A 27,175-nucleotide genomic window follows, 5' to 3' on the forward strand; every position below is an offset into this window, starting at 1 on the left:
ATTGCCCGGGAAAATTGCTTGGCATTGCGACTGGAAGGGAATCAGTGGAGTGAAGGGCTTACATGGTGATCGGTAGTAAATAAATGATTACCAAGCAGTGATTTCATTGAGACACTTTATTTTGAATCATGAAGGGCCTATCTTAAATAAGATGAGAATTCAAAAATAATTGAAAAGTCTTGGAAATTTCACGACATACCTTCAGTCATCCCTTAAGTCCATGTTCAGTGATAGTATTCCATGCAAGTAAGTTTTTATAATATGTTCCCTTAAAGGGATGTCCATGTTGATAGTAAGCCTATTCCAGGCCATACTAAGGAAATCAGGGGTTAAGGTTCACGGTCGAGAAATGAACATTAACCCCTGATTTTGTCAGGATGATCCCAGGCAAGTACATATTCGTAAGGGATGTTTCAAACAGAGGACCTCACGCTTGCAAAGGCTTGATCTTGGGCTGGATCTACTGGTTCTGCTGGTTCTGCTGGTTTTGCTGGTTCTGCTGGTTCTGCTGAAGCTGTTGGTTCTGCTGGTTCTGCTGGTTCTGCTGAAGCTGTTGGTTCTGCTGGTTTTGCTGGTTCTGCTGGTTCTGCTGAAGCTGTTGGTTCTGCTGGTTCTGCTGGTTCTGCTGAAGTTGTTGGTTCTGCTGGTTCTGCTGGCTCTGTTGGTTCTGCTGAAGCTGTTGGTTCTGCTGGTTCTGCTGGTTCTGTTGGTTCTGCTGGTTCTGCTGGTTCTGCTGAAGCTGTTGGTTCTGCTGGTTCTGCTGGCTCTGCTGGTTCTGCTGAAGCAGTTGGTTCTGCTGGTTTTGCTGGTTCTGCTGGTTCTGCTGAAGCTGTTGGTTCTGCTGGTTTTGCTGGTTCTGCTGGTTCTGCTGAAGCTGTTGGTTCTGCTGGTTCTGCTGGTTCTGCTTGCTCTGTTGGCTCTGCTGATTCTGCTGGTTCTGTTGGTTCTGCTGGTTCTGCTGGTTCTGCTGATCCTGACCACTTTTACTCGAAAGACACGCGGTTCTCTTGAACGTGAACTTTTCCATTGGGTTGATAACCTTCATCGTACAGGCGTAATTGACGAATTCACACCTAAAAGGAGAAATGATAAAATACGATGGACATGTCTTTATATTTTCCCAAGTGGCTAATATATATCTATGTCCGACGTGGCATTTTCTCAGTGGTCGCCACCCGTGGTAAAAATAAGCGAGTCTCATTGGAAACTGACGAGGAAGGGACAGTCATCTATGACGGACGCTCATTCATTTTATCGAAAAAGGAAAAATAAAGCTAAAAAAGTAAAATACATATGAACTTACAATTCAGCGATTGCCCGGCGATATCGTTTCGAAATTAATATTTTACTTTTTATCTGTGAAGACTGTTTACATACTCATTTTTGAATGTCCGCGCCGATGAGATTCCTCTGCCGGATATGACATTGACACAGACAGAGGGACCAACATTCGAGTCACATTGGTACATGTTGCACGTCACTGTCACCTTCCCAGTTTTTTTGTCCGTCTTGCATTTATGGTAAGGCTCTTTATAGTCGTCACAATCATCTGTCGAAGACAAAAAAAGTTTGTGATAATTACATGAAGGAACTGATGTAATGGAATCCTGGTCCCGTGTACAAGTCGGGATGGCTATTTGCTGATTTTCAGTATACATGTTGTCACATCTAACTGCAAATTAGTTGGCTGTGTTCAGCGTCCGTCCCTGGCCATTCCCGGTTTCCTTACCCCGACATATTCCCGAGACGCCTTTGCCCAGTCCGTCGGCCACACAATGAGTCCCTGGTCGACAGTCATCACTGCTGTCACAGATTCCACCGGCTTTCTGCAAGCAAGATAAAAAAACCAAACTTACATGCATAGCAATTCCATATGACCATCAAGAAAAGGTCTTTGTTTTATCATTGCACTCATTGTAGAACTATGAATGTCATAATCCGTCAGAGTACAATAGGGCCGGAGAATTTCGAGTGGGATATTTTCGACTGCTAACACCGGGCTCCAGGTATCCAGGTTTCGATCGGAGGAGCCCATGGCTCAGGCCCGTAACGAGAGCAAAGGCACGGACTGCAGGGCAGAAGGCAGCCAACGACGTAGGCTATATCATCCAAAAAGGCGGCTGCTAGAAAAAGCGACGACATGAGAATATATTTGCACTGGCGAGAAGTGAAATTACCTACCGCACCGCAGTAGCAAAGACAAGTCGGCCCAGCCTCACTTTCTGTGATCTTGGTCAGCAGTCCATTGGGTCCTCTAGTGTCCCCACTCTGGGGTAACCCATCCGGACACGACGCTACGCATCGCGAGGACACGCAGTACTGCTTGGCTCCAGTTGCCGTTGACGCAAAGACCGCCACCAGCACGAATGTAATCCACATCCTTCTGTAGTTCCGTATCCTAGGTTCCTTCTCAAATCCTTTCGAAATCAGTTGACTATTTACCCATAAAGAAGAAATATGTAACACAAATTAGGAGCGGATATATTATATCCTCAACTGCAGATTACTCGGTATACCTTTTTTCGGGCGTCTTTTCAGATTTCAACTATGTGGCATTGTAAGACATCACGATCCATTTTTTGCCGCCTTACCTTACTGACAACACAACAGACACAAATATATAATCCTAAAAAGGACAATGACCTATCCAACCAACTAAACTTGTGATATTGAAATGTTCGAATTCATTAAATTTTAAGATACTTACGGCAATGTCTCTTGATGATTGCGCTTGTGTGGATAAACTGATTATTGCGGCCAGACTCCTCTCGGACGGGATGGGTGTTGCCAGCAACATATGGTTGCGGACCAGGTCGATTGAGACCATGCTTTATACCATTGATTGATTTCTAACTTTTAAAGTTTGTCGTTAGTAAATAGATCGAGACGTACACGATTGATCGGGCGCTGTTAAAGGGACTATAACGTACGGATAAAATCATAGGTCTGATTCAATTGGGCCATTTCCAATCGATGTCACCGCCGCGGGAAAACTACGGTCAGTCCTAAATGGTATCTTGTAATTCAAATTTCCGATTATGGCGCGGTTGTTGGGCAGTAAGGAGCGCAACGGTGCAGTGTAATAGAAAGAGGAAGCATCAAGACACCAAAGGTGCCAGCGAGTAATTATTCGAACACGTAGAGAACAAATAACCGCGGGCAGAGCGCTGTACTTCCCCCGCGGCGGCGGCCGCGTCGAGTAAACGCCCTATTATTGAACCAGGCGTTTATCGGTGGTTTGAGGAATTGATACTGGTTGACTCACCAAAATATTGGCCAAAATCGAACTCGGCAAGTTGGATAAGGCCTACCCGATTCTCGGCAAGCTGTGGAATTGATTTTCCAGGGATGTTAAAATAGATCGATGAAATAGTGCTGGCACAGAAGCGTGCATGTAACATCAATTTTAAAGTGGTTACCTTCTAGCTAGTTTATACCATCAAAACTCTATTTCATGGTAAACCAAGGAGGTTCTAGTTCTACAGGGTGGCTCAAAATTATTCTGACATCGCAACGCCCTCGATACTGCTTTGGGGGTCGAAACCTGCTCCAAGGAAGTGAAAGACCATTTGATGGATAAAACCCTTTTTCTCAAAAAAAACTCATTTTGCGGTTTCGGAGGTTTCAGAGCATTCTGGTGATCTTTTTGGAACGAACATGTTTTCATTCTCCTCGCCCTTATTCGTGGTCTTGGAGTACATGTTGCGTATTGCACTCAGAGAAATCATCTCGGTGTAGTTTTTCCAATGTTCATACCAGCAAGCAGTGCTACCACACTAAACAGTGTTAACAGGCTGCAGATGTAACCTACACCCACTCACAAGCGTTACTTGATAGTTTCTAGACTTGCTTGTTCCAAACATATATTGAGTATTCTCTTTTACCTGGCCAAGGCTGAAATATATAATATGCATGAGTGCAGTGTTCGCTGACCTGCTTTGACGGTGAAACACCAAAAGATAGCCTTCTATCCCACCCACCATAACTTATCGACTTAACTAAAAATCACAGTGCCTACATCCACAACCATGTTACCAGTGAGTTGATCCAACTAACACTGCACTCCTGCATATATTTCACCAGTAATGTTATGGTAACATGCTATTTAACTTCGAATGTGACAAAGCTACTCCTTTGATATAGGGCCTACCTACTACAGGTACCAATGGATGGTGGATGTGATCTATGCTGAGAATGCTGCACGAAACTCGAGCCTCAAATATAAACTGAACGGGGTTCATGAAGGTAAATGGTATACAAGCGACGAAGGAATAGTTTCCACAACAGCTACAATAATCTGTAGAGCAATCTCATGTAAGTTGAGTAGGCCCTATTCCTGCACTATGTGATTGAGAACACAGTGAAGCTTTCAATTCCAATGGTGAATGTACTACTCAAATCTCTACAAGGAGACGATGCGTGATGACACTAAGTCTGCTTTTACATATCTTTTATATCAGATATTTAAATAGAGAAAATGATAGTGATGTAATTGATGTAAGCCACAGGTTTTTGAGAAGAGTTTATTAAATATGCAGATGACCATGAATGTGCTTAACCCTTTCATGGCCAAATGATCAATTTTCGTTCGATTGTTGCCTTCAGAAAATAATAACATTACGTCAATTATATTACCGTATATATATCAAGTCAAATAAATATTTCACAAATATTTTTCAAAATTTTCGTCGAATATGTAAAAAAGGCCTATAGTTCCATGTCTCTATTAAACATTCTATTTATAAGTTTCTTCCTTACCTCTGATATGCTAGCCCACCATCCCGAACGAATCTAGAACTTCACCTTAAGCGCTTTTTCACCTTGATCGAACACACCTGTATATCACTCGTAGGTGATAGACGCGTGTATACGTTCATGTTAGCGTGATGCGAAATCTTCTACCTGTCTTTACTGCAACCAGCTCCCGTTACAAGGTGTTCTATAAAAGGTAACCCCTTTACTTGAGATGTACAAGCGGCTATACTTAGCAAAGAATTCAGATCAAACCAACTCAGAGAGGGGTACGTTGCAAAAACAGAAAATAAAAACTTCCAATTTGAGGTAAGTTACACAATCTATTTCCAATTTGCACCAATACAGATTCAATTTTTATTAGATTTGATATTCAGAGATATTTCTTGAAATATTTTTGAAAATTTTGTAGACTTCTTGCTCCTCACCACCCCTCCAATCGCGCCAATCAGAACCGGTAGCAGATGAGTTCCTCGTACTAATTCCAGGTTTCCCAACATCCACTGCTCCAAGGAATTCCTCCTCGCTTTCCAGACCAACAGATCCGAGCGACCCATACTTTCTCAGGTAAATCCCAATTTTCTACTTAAATTTTCCAATTTTCAGCGTCATTTCGGATTATCGAGAGATGTTAAATGAACTGGATTTCAAGATTGGCGCGTTTGACGATTTTTGGAGCATTTCTGGGGTTTCATCGGTGATTTTATCAAAGGTTGTTCCAAGAAGGATACGCAATAGGTGGTCGGTTTGTATCGCCATCGGATGTAAGAATCATCAGTCCGTGCAATAAAACTGATAACTCCAAATTTTGGAAAACTGTGGAATATTAAAATCACGATAACCTCACCAAAAGAGAATTTCATATAGCCATTTACTGCCCCAAGGGTGTCGTCCTGGTATCAATAAATTAGTTGACCATTCATTAGCCAAGTGTCTCTATGTCCTTAAAGCATGGAAATGATTTTGATTAGGTCTTAAGTTATGGTCAAATATGAAACGGTCTTGCAGATATTGTTAACTTTCTTCATCAAAATGGCCGCCCCTTTGCCCAACCCAAAAGTGTCTGGTGGCCGAAAGGTGAAATATCGTTGCCGATAAACTGGCTGGCGTATCCTTGTTAGATCACCATTCGACTCGACTTCTTGTCAGGCGAGACTGACGTCAAATTACCAAATTAAAAAAGGGCACCAACAAATTATATGCAGGGGTAGTGACCCTTCCTGCTGCGCACCAACCACCGAGCATGCAACTTGTTGTGTGACGTCACTTGTTCCATACATGCCCGGATGACCTGATACGCCCAGGTAGTGTCTGTTCATTTCATTCTTCTTTTATCCTGGAAGGTTGTGCGTTGCTTTCGTAAGTACACATTGATTTTTGTTGCCGAATAAAGTTTTTTCTTATTGAAGTAATAACAATGCGACTACTGTCATTGCTTGAATTGGCCGCCATTGAATCTGAATATGCCACGTAACTATTAGACGTTTCGTGGCTTTTTTATTTCAAAAGCATTTCAATTCTTTGTCCGAAATTTTCTTGTGAAACCGAAGTATTTTTTTGCTGGTTTCATGCGCACTTTTAAAAAGTAAATTAAGTAAGATGAATTTTTGCCCTCAAAAAGTTTTTATCGGCTTAAAACTGGAAAAAACATTCACCATGGAAATATTAAAGGGTTACATTCCTGACGATACGAATACTGGCAGAGAGAATACGTATGCTTGAATATTGTTAAGGAGGTTGAGAAGAGCGACTGATCCAGGATCCTAACACACGTATACGGATAAAACTCTGTAGAAAGAGAACGAACTTTGTGTGTACATTTCTATCCGTATACGTATAAGGATTCGTGATAGGTCCCCTGATCTCACCCTCCCCATTGCTTTGAAGAGTAGGTGTACGAAAATGTGCTGTAAGTATGCATACCTGCTTATTCTGCGCTACCTGATGATGGAATATATAGCTCTGAGTCAAGATCTTGTTCAAGCACAGAGTTTTCTGGTACCTGATAAAGCAGCATACCGTCTGCCTTTACTGCTGCTCAAAGTCTTGTTTATAGAGCTCAAAGAAAATATACCTATCTCGCATCCAGCAAACTGTGGTATTACAACTGCAATCAGAGTGACGAGAGAACGTTTGAAACTCTTGACTGTTTTTTGAAAGAAATCTTATGATTAATGATTTTGAAGTGCAGTAAAAATATTTTTGTTTCTTGGACAAGTGCATCATTATACTCCATCATTGGCAGTACACATAACTCTTTGAGATGCTGGAGTTACGTTACAATGTTAAGAATAGAGATTCGAGGGTAAATATAAGTTGTGTATGAATCAACTTGTCATTTATGTAAAAAGTCGCTGCTGTTAGCGGAGGTCATTTAAATTTATTTTTTGATTATGTATACAAACAACAAAATTTATGGTGACCCACCAATATTATGGTGGCCATCTTGGATTCAACGCTTGATACTAGGGTTAGTCGTTACCCTGGGCATAAATGTACATCGGCAACCTGTTAACAGCAATTACGCTACATGTACATGTACGACAAATCTTATGGTAGCGTAGCTTCTACTTCATGGCACAACTATAATTTTTGTGCAAAAATGATGATGATTAGTTCACTGAATTATCATCTGATTTTCCTCTTCTTTCAGTTTGGTGGACAGTAACCTTACGCCATCAACATGTCTGACGACGAAGGAGCAGGAAGGTAAGAGAAACAGTGTTGTCCATATCAATTGTTGCTGGAATGTGCTGTTATGTAGATAATCGTCAGGTCACACCTGTACAGGTCTCGTCATGAAAACTTCGAATTACCACTCCTTATGCTCATTTCGATGGGGGACCTCTTTAGTTTTTTTGACATTTCATTCAAACCCTATTGCAAATTGAAAAAATGTATAGTGTGTGGCAAGATTTCATCGATGTATATCAAAAATCATAATGCAATATACTGTTACTGATGAGATGCATCATTACTACTAAACTTTTTCTATTATTATCGTAGATTCGACAGACTTACAAGTCGATAATTTCAATATTATCGCTTACCATAAATCCACTGAGGGGATTAGATGCCAACTCAAGGAAGTGCCCCTATTTCTATTTCAGCAACTCTTCTGATAATTCTACTGTCAATATATGCCCATTGAAATCATAGTTCCAGTCTAACCAATCTGAACATTTATTTGCATTTCATACTTCAAAAGCAATATAGTTTTACACGGTCATCATCCTTGGACAGCTTCTCAAAGAATATTCATTCACTTTCTATTCCCACATTGATTTTGCTCAATTGATGCTATATCACCACGTGGCTTTGAATCGGAACACCATTCTCTAGCGAGTCACTACAAAAATGCTTGGGACGATTGGCACTTCCCAAACCTCACCTCTTTATTTTTTCATCCATCTCACAGCGACTATGAGCAGCGGTAAGTAGACGTAACGTGTGAACAAGATGCGTACCCACCTCCTATCCGCTTATAGTTTTGACTCGTAACGTTACTTCATTTCTGATTTGCACAGATGCGGAATCGTCACTTCCATTGACAGTCGGCGCATGACCGATTTACTCAGACATTTCCACAAGTCAATTTTCTGATCTGATCAACACCACCCCAGTTCTGGTATAGGGGTTGCCGGACCAGAAAATTCGACGATCCAAGATTTAATACATAATTTCAAGCATAAAACTTTGTGTCATACAATATGCAAATTCTTATCATATCAAGTAAAGGCACTAACCATCCTCGCCATGGCTGTTAACTAACATATCATCATACATATTGATTTAGACATTCTCTCTGAATTGTGTTGCTTTTCTCTCCTAGAAGTAAATGTAAGATTCACCCAACATATCTTTTTTTCTTTTTGGGAGAATTGCACTTGGTCTAAATCAAACTTGGTCTCATTCAGCTTATACACATGTATATATCATGAAAATCGGAGCTTCACCGCTACATTCTACTTGGAAGCGCATACCACAACACGATAGCCTACACTCATTAGATTGCTGAGCATTTTTTATCACGGCTGCTACATTCATTTACATTTGAATCTTCATATCCACATAATTATTTCATTTTCATGTTTTAAAATATATCAGACAACCAGTTGTAAATACGCGATTCACTTTCGTTACAAATCTTCTTATTTTCACAGCTTCGGACATCGAGCCACAGATACGTACTAAGGCGTCACTTTTTTCCGATGCCTGTGTGTATCTCTGGCTGGATTACCGAGGTTGTTATGCGATTCTTCATCGTATTTTCATTTCGTTATATTAATTTCTCTGCTCCAGCCGGGGTTCATGACGTACATCCAAATGGCGCCAAAGCCGCTTTCACAGGCGCCATTTAGATGTAGGTCACGACAACAGGCCACCTGTGCTCATGGTTTTGATCTCTTGTCTCCAGAGAGGAGTCACCCGCCCCAGAACCTGAAGCTGAGGAACATCATGCTGCGTGAGTTGTGTGAACATTGCTTGGTGTGAACACTTTTGAACAGTGTAGAATCTGTGCCGTAGTAAGCTCGTAGTCGAACTGGTCCTTCCTCATTGGCACCGTGTGACCCTCTCGTATATTCGCTGGGTGCCAAAAGTTTTTTCGTGGTATTGACACCATTATATGATCATATAAGGTAAGGTGGTACAGTGATAGCATCGGTTGTATAGTGTGCCTGGATTATAACTGTATCGCTTTACCATGCATGCGGAGTCGGTCCCTCGAAGAAAGGGACGAGAACAAGTTATGTTACTGAGATGTACACGGTGATCACGGTGTCATGAACGGAGCGAAGAAAAACCTGCCTGGAGCCAAAACGGAGAGTGACTCCCAGTCATGGCTCTTGGTAGATATGTTCCAGTTATAGGTTAATGGCACAGCTATGGAGTGTATAGAGAAATGATAGCAATGTTTGCGGACTAGAGTAAGAAGCAGTATATATAGAGACTAAATGTTTAATTGTGCGGTGGTGTTTAAAGTAACCTTTTGTATGATTTGTTTCGATTATGTACCAAACCTCATCCTACCATTATTCACCATTTAAAGACGTAGATACGATGCATAGCAGTAGACCTGTTTACGTCTTGAGGTGTTACAATACATCACTATTTGCTCATAACACTGCATGTCCTCGCCTTCAATCTTAACTCTCCTTTATCTTCATTCTCGTATCTCAGCCATCGATAGGTTCATATTTACAAGCGACCATTTTATCGGCATCGGTGACTGTGTATCCGAGACCTAGATATATCTTGATCACCGACATCGCTTTGATTGATTTCGTCATCTTTTGTTCCAGGATTTCCTCTATTTTATGAGCACTCCTTCCTAATTATCATTCTAAAGTAGTGAAAATTAAAGTTGCAGCAAAAAGTGTTTTTGGTCGGTCTCTGAGTTTCCCCACCGTCAGATGTGAGGTTATTTATAAACTGTCAATGACCGATCGACGAAAGCAATGAGAATAGCTTTTTACTTTTAGTTAACTAGTTTTGGGTAGAATCTCGTGCCCCCGCCTATAGTCATTAGATTATTTTGTTTAAAAAGATATAGCACCGACCCAATCTGCATGACATCAGTTAACTTGCAGTCCTCAGTAAGCCTCAGCTCAGGCCCGCCCCGCCCCGTCGGATTCCATTTTTATTTACTCTGATTTTCTGCTTATTTTTCGTTTCCCATTACTATTTCGTTTAGGGAAGAGGAAGAGCGTCAGCCCACCCCACCACCACCCCCAAAGAAGTGAGTGCCGCACTGGACAGTCTTTGCCGTGTGCTCTTGCTCAAGGCACTTACGGAGTCTGAAATAGCCATTTTGTCATGTTATTGCCATGACAACATCATGTGCACGTGACTGCACTTGCCCACGTGATTGCAGCCATGATGTTCCCATGACGCGTCGTAAAGTGACTAGCAACACATTTACGACATTGCCGCCATGGTGATGCTTATTTAACAATCTAATAGTCCATGACAACGCCGTAGCGCCACCATCGGTGAAAATTCTGATGGGATGTTATGGCGTTTCCATGACATCAATAACGTTTACGGACCTCGTGCCTTTTTGGTTCTTGTAGACGGCGTTTAAGTTGCACGTCACTGATATAACAAATCCTTGAATTGTCACATGATATTTAAAGGATTTCCCTGCCAATCACTCCAACTCACTCTAACTCCTTCCACCAAGCCCGCCCTTCAACGACCCGTTCTGCTCTGTTCTGTTTATTTTTTGAAATATTAATTTTCATAAAGATAGACTGAAGAAAATGTTTCTTTTCATCGAATACGATCTTACAATGTTCATTGTCTGAAAACGAACCTTCTTTCTATTTCAACCAGCTTTGATGAATGATTAACGATATCATGAATGTTACCTTCGGTCTATCTCTTTGAAAAGAAGCAGTTAGTTTAATTTTGAACGTCTACATGTTTACGGAAACCCCTATCCGTAATACCCTTTCACTGACCCACCTTCATCCCTCGGTTCTTAAACGATGTAATTGTATAATGGAAGCAAATCTTTACTTTACGTTCAGAGGCGAACTTTGTGCGTTTTCTTTAGAAAGAATGACTTTCTGTTGGAAACTTGGGAAATCAGGAGAAATCAGTACGAGATTTATACAGTAATTTATAAACGAAATTCCTGGTTCCATTCGGTTGAAGAGACCTGAAAAGAAACGGAGTGAGGGATCGTGCCTCCCATGTCATAATGGCTCCTGCCGGGGTTTCTTGACCCGGTAGCACAAAAACAGTTAGTCACTAACTTGACGTTAACTTGAACTTGGCATCATGTCTATATATTTAGTTGATACCAATCAAAATGACCTGATTTGATTTGCTTGGAATACCGGCCCCTGTTAAATATCACCAACATATTGAACTTGCAATGACTATATTCACTCCGCCTGATTGACAACGCTCCCTTCAAAGAGCGAACTCGCAAATGACAGAACGAGTGTATGCCTTGGTGGTTCAAGATATCATAGTACATGCCTTTTTTTCTTTGACATAGCGTCTACTTTTAGCATGCTGCCTGTGCATGAATTCAATGATATATAGGTACATGATAGCGCTAAACAGGATGAGTTCTGAGTGCATTCTTTGCAGATGTGACGTTTAGTATGTGGCTGTTTTGGAAGCATTTTACTTCTTAGACACTCTGAATGTTTCATCCGTTTTTAATGCAGTTTTATACAACTTCTCAAATTGTTCGTTTAGCAACCTAAACTTACTTCTCTTCGAAGTGATGGGTAAAGATCACAGGCACATGAAATTTGATGAGTGTTTTTCTGTAGGGGTGGCATTTTGATTTTCATGTGCCAGTGTACAGATCCCATTGCTGCTGCGAAATGCATAATCGCATTCTTCCTATAGTTTGTGGGACTCGTCCGGCCATTCTAAAGTATCCAAGGCCTTTTGCTGATTTGTGTGTAATCTTGTCGGCCACAAAGTAAAGATACCCTGGTCCCACTTCGAAATCACTGCACATTATCAAATTTATGTTTTTAGATTTAATTATGGCCGGAACACGTTGCCCTTTGACTTTGTCAAATAAGCTTTAGATCGCACCTTTTCTTTTAATTTAGTTTTACATACGTTGATATAATTTTAGTTTATAAATCATGATCTCGGAATTTGATTTTTGATAAAGTAAAACCGAATGAATGGTTTCAGAACGATCACAATACAATATGAATATGTAGAGGATGGATGTCGGAGGCCATGCCCGTCTCTATTATATCAAGACCCAGCTCTTGGGCGCCTGTCCAGGTTCTGTTTTATAACAAACCGTCTCTTTCGTCTTCAGGGAAGAAGAAGCTCCAAAACCGAAACCACCAAAGTAAGGAGATACGTCATCTCCGCATCACCGGCCAGTTGGTTATGCTTGATATCGTTGTTGACCTGCTAAAGACTCAACGCTTGCTTGCTGGAGATTTGCTTTAGAACTTAAAGCTAGCACTGGGCATCCAGGTTGCGCATATTCAACGTTTAAGAACTGAAAAACATTATCATGCCAATAGTCTAGTCCGTTGTTGTAATAATCTTTAAATCGTTATATTTTTCTCACATCTAAAAAGCCCGGATGCCCGCAAGCTAGCCTCGGTTTGGTTTTATACGTACACCGGTCGCGAAATTTTTTTCTGCAGGATACTTCTGCCACAGTGTACATCTGACAGCCAATCACAATTGGCGCGATCTTTGACGTCACACTGTTTATTTATGCATGATAATGCAAATACAATGGACGATACCGAGTCGCATGCCGAGTGCCACTTCAACTGTGAATGTGACAATAGTTCATTGTCTGACCCCAATTATGCTCAACTCAAGGTTTGTGTCGTAGTGTTTAGGAATGAATTGCACGTCAGATTCATTGTAAAATTGATGATATTATGCGTACAAAAGAGGCATCAGCTGATCTGATCGCTACATTGCAGTGCATGCATTGATTTGTGAAATTTTAAGGGGCAGTGACACTGACAGTGTTGCCAATGTTGATAATTATTAAAGGGACAGTGTATCCGATGTCTCGCGATTTGTGAAATTTTAAGGGGCAGTGACACTGACAGTTGCCAATGTTGATAATTATTAAAGGGACAGTGTATCCGATGTCTGCTGTTGAAGGTATCAGGCCTATTTTGGTAGTTTGAACATTGTTGAAGGGCCATTGTATAAAACACATTTTGACAAGCAAACAAAATAAATTGAATGGTGGCGCCACCTATGCATATACAGCAGAACTAGTTACACGGTTGACAGATAAACATTCAACCTCGGCTATTTTGCCGAGCACAGTGCGCCTTTAACAGACAAGTCCAATAAATACAGTCCACTCGACAATGAAAATACATGTTAAGATACTGCAAATAAATATATTTTAGCTAATATACTCCTCTAACCATTTGCTAACTTGTTCTTTCCAAGATTATCAGAACACGTGGCATTGTTGACATTATTGCGCCATGTGGAAAGATGATGTCAACAAAGACACGTGCTTGCCTTGAATTCTGATTGGCTGTCAGATGTACACTATGGCAGAAGTATCCTGCAGAAAAAAATTTCGCACACCGGTCGTTTTACGACAATAGAGAGGATACGACTTACGCTATTAATGATATTGAAAACCAACTCCAGCTGGGGCACGTTATACTGAAAAAGTGCGTTATCGCAAGTGTAAGCGCGGTATCTCTTATCCTCTCTGTTGCACTGCCTTCAATGTGGCTTGCAGTAAACATGGCTCTTCTGTCTCGTCTGTTTTTCTCGTCCATTTCACAACAGTCCATGCTCAAAGGCTATCCACATGCTTTTTGACTGATGCCACTGTTCTTTTACACGTGTTTTGATATTGAACAAATGGAAAACGGGTTTGCAAGGTTTCGTTGTTCATATCTATACAGACGACAGTTTCGCCGGATGACGCCATTCGCGCGTTTTTGCACGTGCTGTGGTCGGGCAGTCGCGTCTGCTTTTGCCGTACATACTTTCCACCACACTGTGAAAGCAACAACCGCCAAAAAAGAAGCTATAGTCACAATGTCGTGGGGGTGGTAAAGATGTGATTGGCATTTCTGACTGCTGCAGCATGCCATTCCGGTGTTTCAGTCATGAAATAATGGCATCTTGTGAGAGTTTCCAGCAAGCAGGCAACATTTAGCATGGCGTTTCTACTTATAAATTAGATCAGCATTCAGCAGATAATATGGTCGCCATGTTTCTCACTGAAACCCTGTTTCTATAAAATTATATAATCCATACATCAATTTGTACCAATTCATCCCAATTTCGTTTGATTTAATTTCAAATTTAAGTTTATCTTTCTATAAGTTTACCAGCCTTGGGTTGGGATCAATCAGTGTTTTTAGTTTGACCCTCTTCCTATGTACGTTGACTATATGTATGGCCATAATACGTATATGGTAACTCTTAAGTCATTACTGTCTTTGCTGACCATATGTATGACTACGTCCATTTTGGCTCACCATAAGATGTTGAATGTTGGTGTATTGAATGCTGGTTCAATTGTTCGTTCAATACTAAAACTGCTTCTCTTTGGAAGGTTTTCAGGTTAACACAATGATTTCAATGCTCATTCTCCAAGCAGCTCGAAGGACATTCTCTCTGTCCACACACCGACCTCCATCACAACATGCGGTCACAGGCGCGTGAAGATACCAAACAAAACCGGTCCCCTATACAACCTTCACGGAAAACAGATTTTACATCTTCAATGTCTGTGTAGTTTGGTTGGCGTGTCGATTCTCGAGGCCGCAGGCGCTACCCTTTCCTGCAGCGATGGCTCGAGAACCTGCACGTTTTGTTGGTTGTGTGCATCAGTTGGGGACGATCGGGTGCCCTGATTCTGGTATCTTCACATGCCTTGATTGCTTAAACTATCTTGAAGTTGTTAAGTAATGGCGGCCTGTGTTGGCAGACTCGGAACGAGTGTCTGTACGGAGACTATTCAATGCTAATAAACCTAATTCCCGTCAACCGGTTGTAGAAATCTTCCGAATGTGTGGTAGAGAAACAGATTTAGGAGACCACGTGACAACAACAGTATGAATGTCGTCTGCGGCCTTGGCATCAGTGATGTTTTTTCTCCTGCAGTGTCCCGTTCCCAAGCATGGCAATAATCTTTAATTCCGATAAAGAAAATCCGAAATAAAAAGCTGAACATGCATAAGTTTCAGGTGATGATGAATATGATATTGGTAAGTAGAGAAGAGAAATGCTCGCATAGGTACCGACATAAGGGCGCCGTCTCCTAGTGAATCTTCAGTCTGCCTTTCGACCCAATGTCAGTTCATGGTAGCGCGGGGGGCGGGGGGGGGGGGGGGCTGTTGAATGATATTGTCTTCAACATCTACAACATTATAATAGGCATGGTTTAGAGGATTTGGTGAATTAATTAATGCGGTGTGTGCTAGAGTTTGTAGGCATTTTTAACCAGTTAATATGAAATACATGTAAACTGCATGAAAACGACACCTCGCTTGGTCTGTTGACTTAAAGTGTTCAGGCAAACATCACCTATCGGCGGATCAGAGAAACACAGCTCGAACCGTTCACGCATGCTGTCCACAAATTGCAAAAGGTGACCTTAGTTGAATTTGAACAAAAAATAGAAATTTGCAAGGGGTAAAAATTGAACATAGCTTTTCCATTCACCTGAGCAATGGCAACTTCCCTTCTCAAAGAATGTCCTGTTCTTTTGAATAAACACAGTTTGAAAAAGACAAACTGCAAAACTACTTCAATCTTAACCCTAAATATTCAGGCGTCGTCCCGCTCCACTTTTCAGACATATTTCAACATATTCTGAGATTCACTTAGGCAGTTAATCATAAGTTTCGATGCAGTTAATTTTCAGCATCACCCACCAGAGGTCTCACGACAATCACTTCCGGGCCTTCCACCATGACGCATGGCAGAAAATTCTAACAACTGCAGACCTCCTTGCATGGAAATAAAACCTACCTCACTTCCAGGCTAAATCTTCAATGCCTTTGATCACGCATGGCTCTTGTTTCGCTTATTTGCTAGCAAGATTTGAAGATGACCTCTGACGCCATCTTTTTCTTTCTTCAAGGCCACAACCGCCAGCAGAGACCGGCGGCAAGACCGAGGCTGAGATCATGATGGAGGTATGATCCAGTATTTTTAAGCTAATTGACATATGAAAAATGATATAAGAAGTATTATCGACATTGATCACAAACAACTCCGAAAGTTTAAATTTGATTTCTACCAAATTTCAGTAGTAAGTAAAAAGGTATGAAAAGGTAAATAATATTCAACATAAAATAATTAGCTTCCTCGAATGTACACCACATTCTGTGATGAATTAACCCCAAGGCTCATGTATAATCGTGTTTTTTGGGGGTATTTTTTAGGAGAAGAGGAGGAGGGACAAGGAAAAAATGGAAGCTGAAATCGAGGAGTACAAGGAACAAAGAGAGGAGGAGATTGTCAAAATGAACGCCGAAATTAGTGAACTCACCGAGAAGATCGTAAGCGTCTCACCCACTTTGTATATACTAGTATTTTACAAAGATAATAGGCAATTGGAGAGCTTTGAAGGCCGGTACGATAAGCTGGTTAGAGCTTGAATCTCACCATGCGCCGAAATACCAAATCTGTGTTCGACGATTTTTGTTAAATAACCAATACTTTTGGTGAAACAGCCAATACCTTCTGACATTTTTGGCAATGCTTTTAGCGTAATTGCCAATAGAGGCGAATGTCGACACTTTTTGTGACGAAATGGCAAATACTCACGTATGAAATTACCAATGGTATACTTTTAGCGAAATGGGCAACTCTTTATGGCAAAATGGCCAGTACTTGTGGCGAAGGCGCCAACACTTGTGACGAAAAGGCAAATTGTGGCGTTATGGCCAATTCTTTTGACCAAATCTTGGCTATATTGCCAAAACGTTGGCCAATAAGTTAGCGATATGGTGTATATCTTAAATGCATGATAACCTTCTTTCTTTTTTAGGCTAGGAGGAAAGTTGAGCGCGAGGAAGAGGAACGCCGCATGGCTGAGGCAGCCATGTTGGAACAGCAGAGACGCAAGGCTGAGGATGTAAGGGCAGCAGGCAATGAGTGGAGGGGGGGGGGGGCGGCGGTGGCTGTCCAGCGAGTAACATAGATACCTACTTCATTGTTGCTTCAGGACCATATAATATTTGAACAAATTTGGGATGAACGCTAACAAATTTCGTGTTGCGATTCGAACATCAACAAGTGCAATCTACGTCCTTGAGATGAACGAGGCTTTGCTTTGTCATGCATTTTCTTGTGTTGTTTTGTCAATCACAGAAGCACTAATCTATGCTTCGTCAGTGAACCAATGACACTTTATTATTTTTTGAGGATTCCTGTCAAGTTTTCAGGATTCCTGTCAAGGTTTAAGAATTCCTGTCAAGATTCGATGACGAATTAATCGACATAAATTTCAGGAAGAACGCGCGAGGAAGAAGAGAGAAGCCGAGGAGAAGAAGAGGGCAGAACGTGAGGCGAAGCAATTGGAAGCCGAGCAAAGCGCTTCTCAGATGGGCAAGAGAGCTTTCGTCATTACCAGAAAGAACAAGGATGGAGAAGCAGTAAGTCAGGTTCTTCCTTCTTGGCCAGGATTTCTATTTCATTTATCATTACTTTGAGCGACGTACAGGTGACATCTACATCCTGCCCAAAAGTTAAGTCCATCAAAGCATCAGAAAGCGCTCATCGACAATGCTTTCCATGAATTAGTGTTGTGGTCATATCAGTAGACTACCCTTTCCCAACTTGACAACCGTCATGGTTTGCCATCAAGATCTAAATCCCGACCTAAAGCCTGTTCTGTTTTCAAATGCGACCGGTCTTTCACTTCGCTGTGTCCAACCCTGTGTTTGCAAATGATGATATTGACGCTGTTTTTCGTCCCTTTGTCAAACCAAACTGCTCTGACTATTTCAGGAGAAGGTGTGTACTTCCGCCACTAGGGGCGTCTAACTAGACCCCAAAATCTACCGGTCACAACCGCAGAGAGAGCGTATGGCTCAACGCATGCCTACAATATTCTTTCCCAGTTGTTCTCTGCAAGGGCACGTCTGCATCAGCTTGTCACGTCCCCTATCTTGTCCACAAATCTGTCAACTCCTTGTACATGTGTTCCATCCTTTTATTTCCCTCCCTTTGGTGAATGAACATTGTCTACTACTAAGGATACTTGTAATTTCCACGGCGTATAATCCCGATTCACTTTTTTTGAAATCATGTATCCACCGGCTTTCCTTTTTACCTACCGTGTAGCTCTTCTCTGGCGAGAGCTGTGGTTAACAAGAGAATCTGACTATAACTGGAACCGCTTCGAACAGTCCTTTTTTCGAAAGGACATTATTTCCCCGCTGTTAGTCATATCAAGTTTTTTTAAAGGGGTTCAATTTTGAGTTTATAGTTGCTCATTCAGCTCTACAACCTGCGCATAGCGGATGACCGGTACCTATCCTGTTGAGTGTCTTAAAACGCAGACAGTGGGTACCAGACCAGGCACCTAAATATCACGAGCAAGAAACTCGAGCCATTCGTCCAAGTTTTCCTCGGAAGCATAAAATGTCGGTGGTGCTAGGAGCATCTTTTTGTACCTCTTTCTAATATTCCCATTTTCGTTGTGAAATGTTTATTGGCATTTTCCATTTGTACGATGTGTATGGTTTAAACCCTCATAACCTACCGACCCGTTTTCATCATCGTTCGTTGCATTTGCTGCTCTTTTTGACCCCGCTTTTGTGAATACATGTGTATGGATTGGACCAAAGGTATTAAGCAAGGTATTGGTTACCTTAATTTTCTCAGTACGTGTTTACTTTCAAGGCTGACTGCATTGATCGTATCCTTCCACCCAAGTTTGCATCTTCCACAAATGGGCATACCTAATTGGTAATGGTTTCGCCGATAGCACTCAGCAACCGTTTCTCCGAGTAAGATGTCTGCACCTTGCCTCGTCCAATAGACTACTGATACTGTACAATGCCGCATGGGGTGTGCCCCGGCCCATTGACTGCCAGTGGACTGACGAGTCCACGAGCAGACTTTCTCCGATCATCCTCGCAATAAACTTATACTCTCGATGGTGCTCAAACAAGAACTTCTTTCAGTTTCGTGACGGGAATAGCCAACAATGGTGGTGACGAGAGGAACCATGTCAGATCAGAATGATTGTGGACTAAGCCGGGGAGCAGTTGGATCAGAATTTACTTGCGGACCCAATCTTCCAGGGTCGCACAAGCATTGTTTGGTAATCGAGTATTCTCTTTCTCCAGGTCCAGGAAGTCCACAGCAAGGACGAAGTGAAATCAAAGGAACAGCTTGAGGCCGAAAAGAAGGCTATTCTCGCGCAGAGGATCACCCCCCTCGGAGACGTCAGCAACCTGGATGAGGCAGCGCTGAAGGACAAGGCCAAAGAACTCCACACAGTTCTCTTCCGCCTCTTAAGCGACAACTATGATCTTGAGCAGCACTTCAAGCAGAGGCAGTACGAGGTAAAGCATCTCAAAGTCGATGGCCGCAGTCGGGCCTTCCCCACACCAGCGCTTTACGAAGCTATGAGAAGGTTCTTCGTTCTTTGGTTTTTGATGGCAACACCTTGAGAAAAGGTTTGGGAAGGCGTGAGAAGCTGTGAGAAGGTTCTACGTTCTTCGGTTTTCGATGGTAAAGCATTGGTTTTCGATTGCAACGCCTTGAGAAGAGCTATGAATCCTCTCTCTCCAGAACTCAACTTCCCAGCGGTATTGCCTTGCGTTGTCTGGAAACTGACCAATGTCAATCAGTACATTGAGGGTCGAGATGCTCTCTCCGTGCTCTACCATGGTATTGGTTTGGATGCGGTCTATACCGTACCGGTTGAGAATAGGCCTGTGTTCATACATATTATATATGTATCTGTATTTAGTTGTACATGTAGTACTTAGAAATTTGCATCCTGATCATGCGTTTCTTTCTCTAATTGTCTATATAGAGAAGTACATGGTATTTTCATCATACCTTTCACCTTTCTAGATGATGGAGCTCGCTGACCGTGCCAGACAAATGAACAAGGGGTAACTATATGTTTTTAAGTGCTACTTTAGAAGTTCTTAATCTGGAACCTTTTAGCAGTTCTGAAGATTAAGTTCACCAACAAATATTTCTTGTCATTTCCTTGAGTTGTTGGTTTCGCTAAAAGATACACTGGTACGTAGTCTTCGAGTAACTGGATTTCACCATATCCTTCTATTTTTGCTCTTATAAGGTTTGTGTGATGGAGGGAGATTTGTTTAGTCATTGGTAATAATAACTGTGATTATGTGAGCATCTATCATCAATAAAAACTATAATTTATCTCTTCATTCAACAGAAAGAAGAAATTCGCAGTCACACAGGACGCGTAAGTATAACATTATCATTATTTTCTAATGCTCTAATAACATAACTGCGTATTAAATACTATCATGATATAAGGGTCTTGACCTCTTTTAAGTTAAAAATTAGATGAGCTATTGTGATTTATATCGGTAAACCTGTGTTTTGAAAGTGTCCTCTGTGTAATAGCATGTAGCTCAGTAGCTGAAGGCCGAATCTTATAGCTTTTTATGATACTGTTCAGTGAACTCATATTTGAATGTCATCGGATGAAAAAGACCTAAAACGACAACGCCCAGACCGTAGATAAGAAACCATGGTTTCTGCGGTTTCTTCACTTAATCATCGTCCATTGTCAGGGCATGTCATTCAGTAACTGAACCATCAGCCTGCTCTAACGCAACTGCACCCAGTTTTAGCCTTGCCTACGTGGTCGACATTTCTGCTTTGGCTGGCTTAGGTCGCCCCTTTACAGGGCCAAAATATTTCGTTCTGTGATTTTAATCATTTCATGTACTCTGTAGAAAGTTTAGGGCCAGTTTTGCAAATGAATAACGCATGGGGAAATGCTTAATGGTCATGCTTAAGAGGGGAATGAACGTTGCGATTTGTGTTTGTGGTCCATGACGGAGCGATAAGGATGCGATTGAGGTGCGGTGGATGTGTCCAACTGCTCATGGATTCATAATACAAGCACGCCGGCAGATTGTGACGAGGCGTTGCAATCGCAAGCCATTAGCCCCCGGTCGCGGCCGACTGGCTGTGACCAGATGTACGACTGACCTCATCCTATCGCAACCATACAGCCGGCCAAATCACACTGATGAATGCTTTAATGGAATGATATGAAAACGGGGGAGTTAGACATGCGTGTAGATCGTCGCTTTTTTATTTTTGGAGGTTATACTTTCTGAATAATGCAATGGGCCTTTGTTTCTACTCGTCCCTACATTCGTGTCGTCTTCCGATGTTAATGTCTTAAACCTTATGTAACCTCATAACTGTATACGTATCCATCGCCAAGTTACTCTTTTATACACATCTTCGGATGGAGAGGGGTCCACAAGGTTGAAAGGCCAACCCAATTTGTTTTGTATTCGGGAACTTGTTATCTATTTTCCAGTTCTGGCCAGGACAAACCGTGAGTAGTGTTGGATAGGCCGGGTGACACAAGCTAATACAAAACAAAAACTAGCTGGCCATTATTAACAAGGTCAAAGGTCAAGGTCATACGGTCCTTGAAAAAGGGTGACCCGTGCATGAGCTTGGCCACCGCCTTTTTCGGAAGGTTGGGATGATTGAAAGTATGTTTGCATGGGCAATCCCGTGTGTATCTCCACCCCACCCACTCGTCCGTAGAAGGTTTTACCCCCTAGAACTTCCCCAAATTGAAGGATATGTTCTGCTTTAAACTTGCATCTCATGCTGCCAATAAAGCAGATATCTGGAACCCAACAATAATCACTAAAGGGAAGGGTGGGAAATTTGACTAAAAAACTGTTTGATTTCTTCTTGGAAACTATCTATACTCGCACTCTTACCAAAATCCGTTACACTGTAGATAGGCGTTTTTGTTTTTATTGAAATACTCATAATCGTACTTAACCTTTGTTTCAGTAACATAGATTTAACCCGCATTTTGCACCGTGTCTTAGGTTTAGTCTTTAGATTCCTATAGAGGGCACTTTATAGTTCAATGACTAAAACACATGTGTTTGCGAACTCTGGTTGGAGTCGGTCGGCCTCGCCCCGGTCTTTTGGACATGGCAGGCTGGACATGACAAAAAAGGGTCCCCCTAGCTCCCGACATCTGATCGGTCTGTTATGTCACGTGCCTGTGACGTCTTTTTGTTACAAAGTAAACCACTCCTCACTGTCACGTGGTGTCATGTCGGTATGTAGGTTGTCTTACCGAAGGTCGCTGGGGCGAGGCTGTCAATTTGCCTCGAACCTCTGTTGCCTTCATTGTAGCTCCAGCCTCGCGGTGTTTGTTGAGAGGCCAATATACCTCCAGATTGGTATCAACTTCTCAACTTGTTAAGATGTGCTCGATGGACATTATCACACGTCATTTCATTTCATCTCAATTTTAACAGGCCTGGCATGGATAATCCGTAAGAATTTTACGTAATGTATGATTACGATAACCATATATCTAACAAAACCAACCATATGATTTACGAGTGCCTTCACTATGACCATACCAAGTTCTCTTTCTTCGCTGATTAAGTTCAAGTTTACGCGGAATACATCCATGCAGTTTAAAGCGTATCGTTTTTGAAGGCATTTCATATTCCATATAATATGAAATTTTTTCCAGATGGGACACCCAGAAGCCCCCAAAATAATTATCAGGTTCCCACACCAAGAGCCTGTGGGTCAATATCTCGCTTTTGTCCACCAGACAAACTTTCCTGAGCTTGCGGCCCCGTCCTTTTCCATGGCTAATAGGTTAGATTGGGGTAATTGTAGCCCCGGTTTAATTGTAGCCCTTGCCTATGATATTGATTGATATCCTCATGCATCAAACAATGCAGGGGCTACAAATAAACCGGGGCTACAAATATTCCATTCTACCTTACATGTAGGAGATCCCAGTTTGACTCTTTTAGTTATAGTCTCTCACAATACCAAGTACCCGTAGTACCGGCAGTTCCTGCTACGGTCTCAACTTGCCCCCGACCATCACTATCCAACCACATGGTAGTCCGAAACATATCTATTTGGTTGTCTGCATGAGCAATACCGAGTATTGATTAACAACTATTTCAAAAGAGATGAAAACATTTGTGGTAAATAGTAAGACGACCTCATCGATAAAGTCAGCACGGACCTTTACCACTTGTATACGTAGAAGTCCGTGATATAAGTAAACATAAGTGATCGATGCAGGCAAATATCATTCAGCAAGTCGGAATATACTCCGAAATCCTCCACATTGATCGCTGACCACCCGGTTGTTCAAAGGAAGTTACTCTCTTACTTGGTGGTTCAAGTCTAATGTGCTTATCTGAGGGAAACGCCAAGTTAAAGTCATAGCTAAGTTAGTGAGAAGACCTGTTCTGAGCAACCAAGCCCTGATCTATGCTAATCTATGCCAATTAGGAGACGATAAGTGAGTCCGACCCTTGTCATGTTCTCATCATCTGACGCCACTCTTCAACTTTTTCAGAGACCCAATGGGCGAGAAATACTCTGGAATTCCAGTAAGTCAAAAAATGCTTTGCAATTTTTCAAACCACTCACGATGGGAATGCGGCCAGCACTAGGTTTTGGAGCCATGACCACCGACTAACGGGTACGCCCCTGGTGGCCGGTGTTTGAATCGAGCTATCGCCTGATGAGCAACCATCGCCAGTGCTTCGCGGAAACTGATAAAACTCCAATTGGCGTTAACTGGCGTTGACTTAACTTGGTCTAAGGGCTTAACTGAAGGAGATGACGCTATATTAAGTTAACGCCAACGTTGGTGACAAAAGTTGTTTTGAACAAGCAGGCCCTGGACTGTAAAAAATATCGTAAAGGCTCTTTTGATCAACAGATTTTTTCCTCTTCGCAGCCAAAGATCCAATTGTGCAGCAAGTATGAACGCCATAAGGATAGGAGGAACTACGTGGAGAGAAAAGATGTTTTTAGTGGGCCTATTTACGCAGAGGAGACACCCAGAATACTACCGGGCGAAGGAGGCGCGAAACCAGAAGGCGCAGGAGATGATGAAGAGGCCGAGGATTAGACGACTGGAACTGTAAGTTTTATATAGACATCATTCCAATGATGGTAAAGCCAACTCGGGGAAGTAAGTCAAGTTCACGAGTTGAGCTTCTTGCGGCGAAATGAGGCCCCAGTATACAAAATGATTGAGACGCAGACCTTTTAAGCAAACAAAAACGGCCTCGTACTATTTACAGGCAAAGGATGCACATCTAGGATACTTTGTACATTTAGCTGCCAATTCTCATTGAAAGAATATGGAGTACTAAAGTAGTCCGGGTCAAAAGATGCTCTCGGTGATATACTAGTATCTTTTGTGACATTTAACTTTACTTTATATTCATTTTCTTTGTTTCAGGCCCAGGTCTTTTAGCTTTTACAAAACTTGCGAAAATCGATGTAGATGTCTGTAAATATTAACTGTTTCTCTGGACAATTCTGAAAACCTATTCGTTTGACCGATGTTTAGTGATCTGGTCTCTTCCTATCACCGCGTGGAGGCGCTATTCGAGCAGACGATATCAAGCAATCAACAACAATCCTCCTCAGACTTTTCACGATCCGTCTGTATATCTGCCTAGCTAGTGGTGATAGGGCGGGCCTGATGGATTTCGCCAAGCGAGAATCCAAATCTTTTGGGTGACCATGGCAACGATCAAGGTCATGACGATACATGACCTTGACATTATGAAGGTCACGACACCAAGACTTCCCGAGGAACAATCAGTCAGTTATTCAAACTTGGACTCGAACTCGGATCTGAGGAAAGCAAAATATGTTGCAGTTACACTGGTCTATCACGATCATGTACTTTCTCCACCACGTCCTGTGCAATGCTGTATAATTTATTAATTTATTCTATTTAATTTGAAACTAGTCTATTAACGTTAAGGGTCTTTTCCCAACAGCACTTTGAAGCAGGCTGAGATGGCTGTGGTAGATTGTTCCACGACAAGGCAGGAACTGTTGTTCGGTCATGTAATAACAGAAACATTGCAGTTCTTGTTACCGGAAAATAACGAATAATTTATTCACTATTAAAACATATCTACAACAATATTTTCTTTGAGTCATTTTACTGATATCACATTAAAGCTCTGATATGGACATATACAGTGTAAAAATGTACTCGTCAGGCGACTCTGGTATAGGCGGACTTACAAGATGGACTTTTCACCTGGCGGTCGTTTCGGCCGGTTTCAGAAGGAGTGGGAGTGGAGACAATACCAGGCTTGACACCTAGGAAGTATCGGCACGAGTGCGTTCTTCGTGCCAGTATGATGTACAAGAGGTCATTAAGGTATACAAGTTGGTTGAACGAAGCCAACCCGTGCACACCAGAAAACTACAGCATCCACAAAGCGCCACGATCACGAATCATCTCCTCGACGCTTTTCGTCAACTCCTCCACATTTTCTTCCTTGATGTGCCCAGTATTCTTCATGTAATCTTTCATTGTTTGCACAGACAGGCACTCAAATACGCTAAGACCATCTCCCTCGTCCTGCTCAAGTTTTTCGACGGACATCCCACGATGGCCTGGAAAGAACATCGGTTAAACGTGAAAAAAATGCAAGCCCTCGGAAAAGATTTTCTATAAGGCTAATAGTAGGGGAAGAGTAACAAGTCAGATATCCCAGGGGGACTCATTTGTTCCATGTTTATGTCACACCATCCCGTGCTGATTAGAGTATATCGAATCGTAGTTGTTATGGACTGGGAATCCCTGATAGTCTCTCTGTTTCGATCTGTCTTGAATAACGACCTGAGAAACATTGCCGATCGAAACGTTGTGAGAAAAAAACTACCCGGGCGGAGACTCAATCCATATCCTACATGATGTACATGTATAGCACGAAGGACCTTACCTCCTACACCGAATGTGTCAAGGACAGCCATCTCTGGTTCATCCGTGGTTCTGGTAGGGTAGGCTGCCCGGTCACATGTCAGCGCTTGATATAGATCACTTTTCTTTACATTACGTTTGTATAATTCTGGCGTCTAAAATACAAAGTAAAAGGTTGTGTACCGGTACCCTCCAATACCAAATTGTCTCTAAAAGAAGTAACATTACGCCAGCAAATAGTGTACGTCAAATTAGTCTGGTGCGTTTATGATTTACCCATGTTGCTTGGTAGTTGCACGGACCGTGGTCGTCATAATTGTGCTCACCTTGTTAATTTTGATTTTCCCCTGATGAATGTCAAGTGCTGTTCTCGCAGCGTCCAGCTCTTCCGCCATCTCATACGTTACTTTCATCTGATAGCTGAGCTGAAGCTGCAACTCGCTGATCTGAAATTAGAGATTATGAATATTTAAGATCAAATCCTAATTCGGTATTTGATTGCAGAGGAACGCGCTGGCTCTGCCCTCTCGGGGAGACGTCAGTGTTTAGTGTTAATCTAGAACGCCACAGCCTGTAACAGAGCCCGGTCACGGTGGAGCAAAATAAGTTTGTAACTAACTTGGCGGCAAACTTGAAAGAGATAACAATATAACTCCAACTCCATACTATTTAGCGTGCTCATTTCTTATTACCGCTGTGAAAAAGATATCATGATTTGAAGATTGGCGTTACCGGTACCTTATTTCTCTGTTCAAAGCACAGCGCCAACGCCTTGTCCTGACTCTGCTTCGCTCGAATCAACGACGTATGCGTCCTGCGGCTGAGAGACCTACCTGAATACGAAGCATAAGGTTAGATAAAGAAAAAAGGAACCTGCCGGGGAGATGGTTCGAAGTCGAACGGCGACGAAGGCAAAAGCGGTTACAAAAAGTGTTACTAACCGCTAGCAAGTTTATCCGATGAGACATGTGTCGCAAATGC

At 42.0% G+C, this 27,175-nt stretch overlaps 2 protein-coding genes across 10 annotated transcripts; one reads left to right on the plus strand and one right to left on the minus strand.

Annotated features, from left to right (window-relative positions):
- Positions 1 to 110: 110 nt before the first annotated feature.
- LOC135492577 (transcription factor SPT20 homolog) lies at positions 111 to 2,788 on the minus strand. The gene is made up of 5 exons (XM_064779121.1): positions 2,708 to 2,788; positions 2,182 to 2,434; positions 1,730 to 1,826; positions 1,378 to 1,549; positions 111 to 1,073 (listed from the first exon to the last, which is right to left on the minus strand). The coding sequence occupies exons 2-5, from the start codon at positions 2,377 to 2,379 to the stop codon at positions 461 to 463; spliced, it is 1,080 nt and encodes a 359-aa protein (XP_064635191.1). The 5' UTR covers positions 2,380 to 2,434; positions 2,708 to 2,788; the 3' UTR covers positions 111 to 460.
- A 2,452-nt stretch (positions 2,789 to 5,240) lies between these two features.
- On the plus strand, positions 5,241 to 25,405 carry LOC135491947 (troponin T, skeletal muscle-like). 9 transcript variants are annotated; one of them, XM_064777906.1, is made up of 17 exons: positions 5,241 to 5,319; positions 7,406 to 7,461; positions 8,171 to 8,185; positions 9,170 to 9,217; positions 10,448 to 10,492; positions 12,557 to 12,589; positions 16,340 to 16,394; positions 16,644 to 16,760; positions 17,252 to 17,338; positions 17,715 to 17,858; positions 19,560 to 19,778; positions 20,296 to 20,336; positions 20,633 to 20,662; positions 21,761 to 21,778; positions 23,810 to 23,843; positions 24,197 to 24,382; positions 24,707 to 25,405. In XM_064777906.1, the coding sequence occupies exons 2-16, from the start codon at positions 7,436 to 7,438 to the stop codon at positions 24,368 to 24,370; spliced, it is 1,086 nt and encodes a 361-aa protein (XP_064633976.1). In that variant the 5' UTR covers positions 5,241 to 5,319; positions 7,406 to 7,435; the 3' UTR covers positions 24,371 to 24,382; positions 24,707 to 25,405. The 9 variants fall into 9 exon arrangements, with proteins under 9 accessions (XP_064633976.1, XP_064633977.1, XP_064633978.1 ...); XM_064777907.1 differs by lacking the exon at positions 21,761 to 21,778; XM_064777908.1 differs by lacking the exon at positions 10,448 to 10,492.
- The last annotated feature ends 1,770 nt before the right edge of the window (positions 25,406 to 27,175 follow it).

Source organism: Lineus longissimus, chromosome 8, assembly GCF_910592395.1.
Source record: "Lineus longissimus chromosome 8, tnLinLong1.2, whole genome shotgun sequence".
In the NCBI taxonomy this organism is placed as follows: domain Eukaryota; kingdom Metazoa; phylum Nemertea; class Pilidiophora; order Heteronemertea; family Lineidae; genus Lineus; species Lineus longissimus.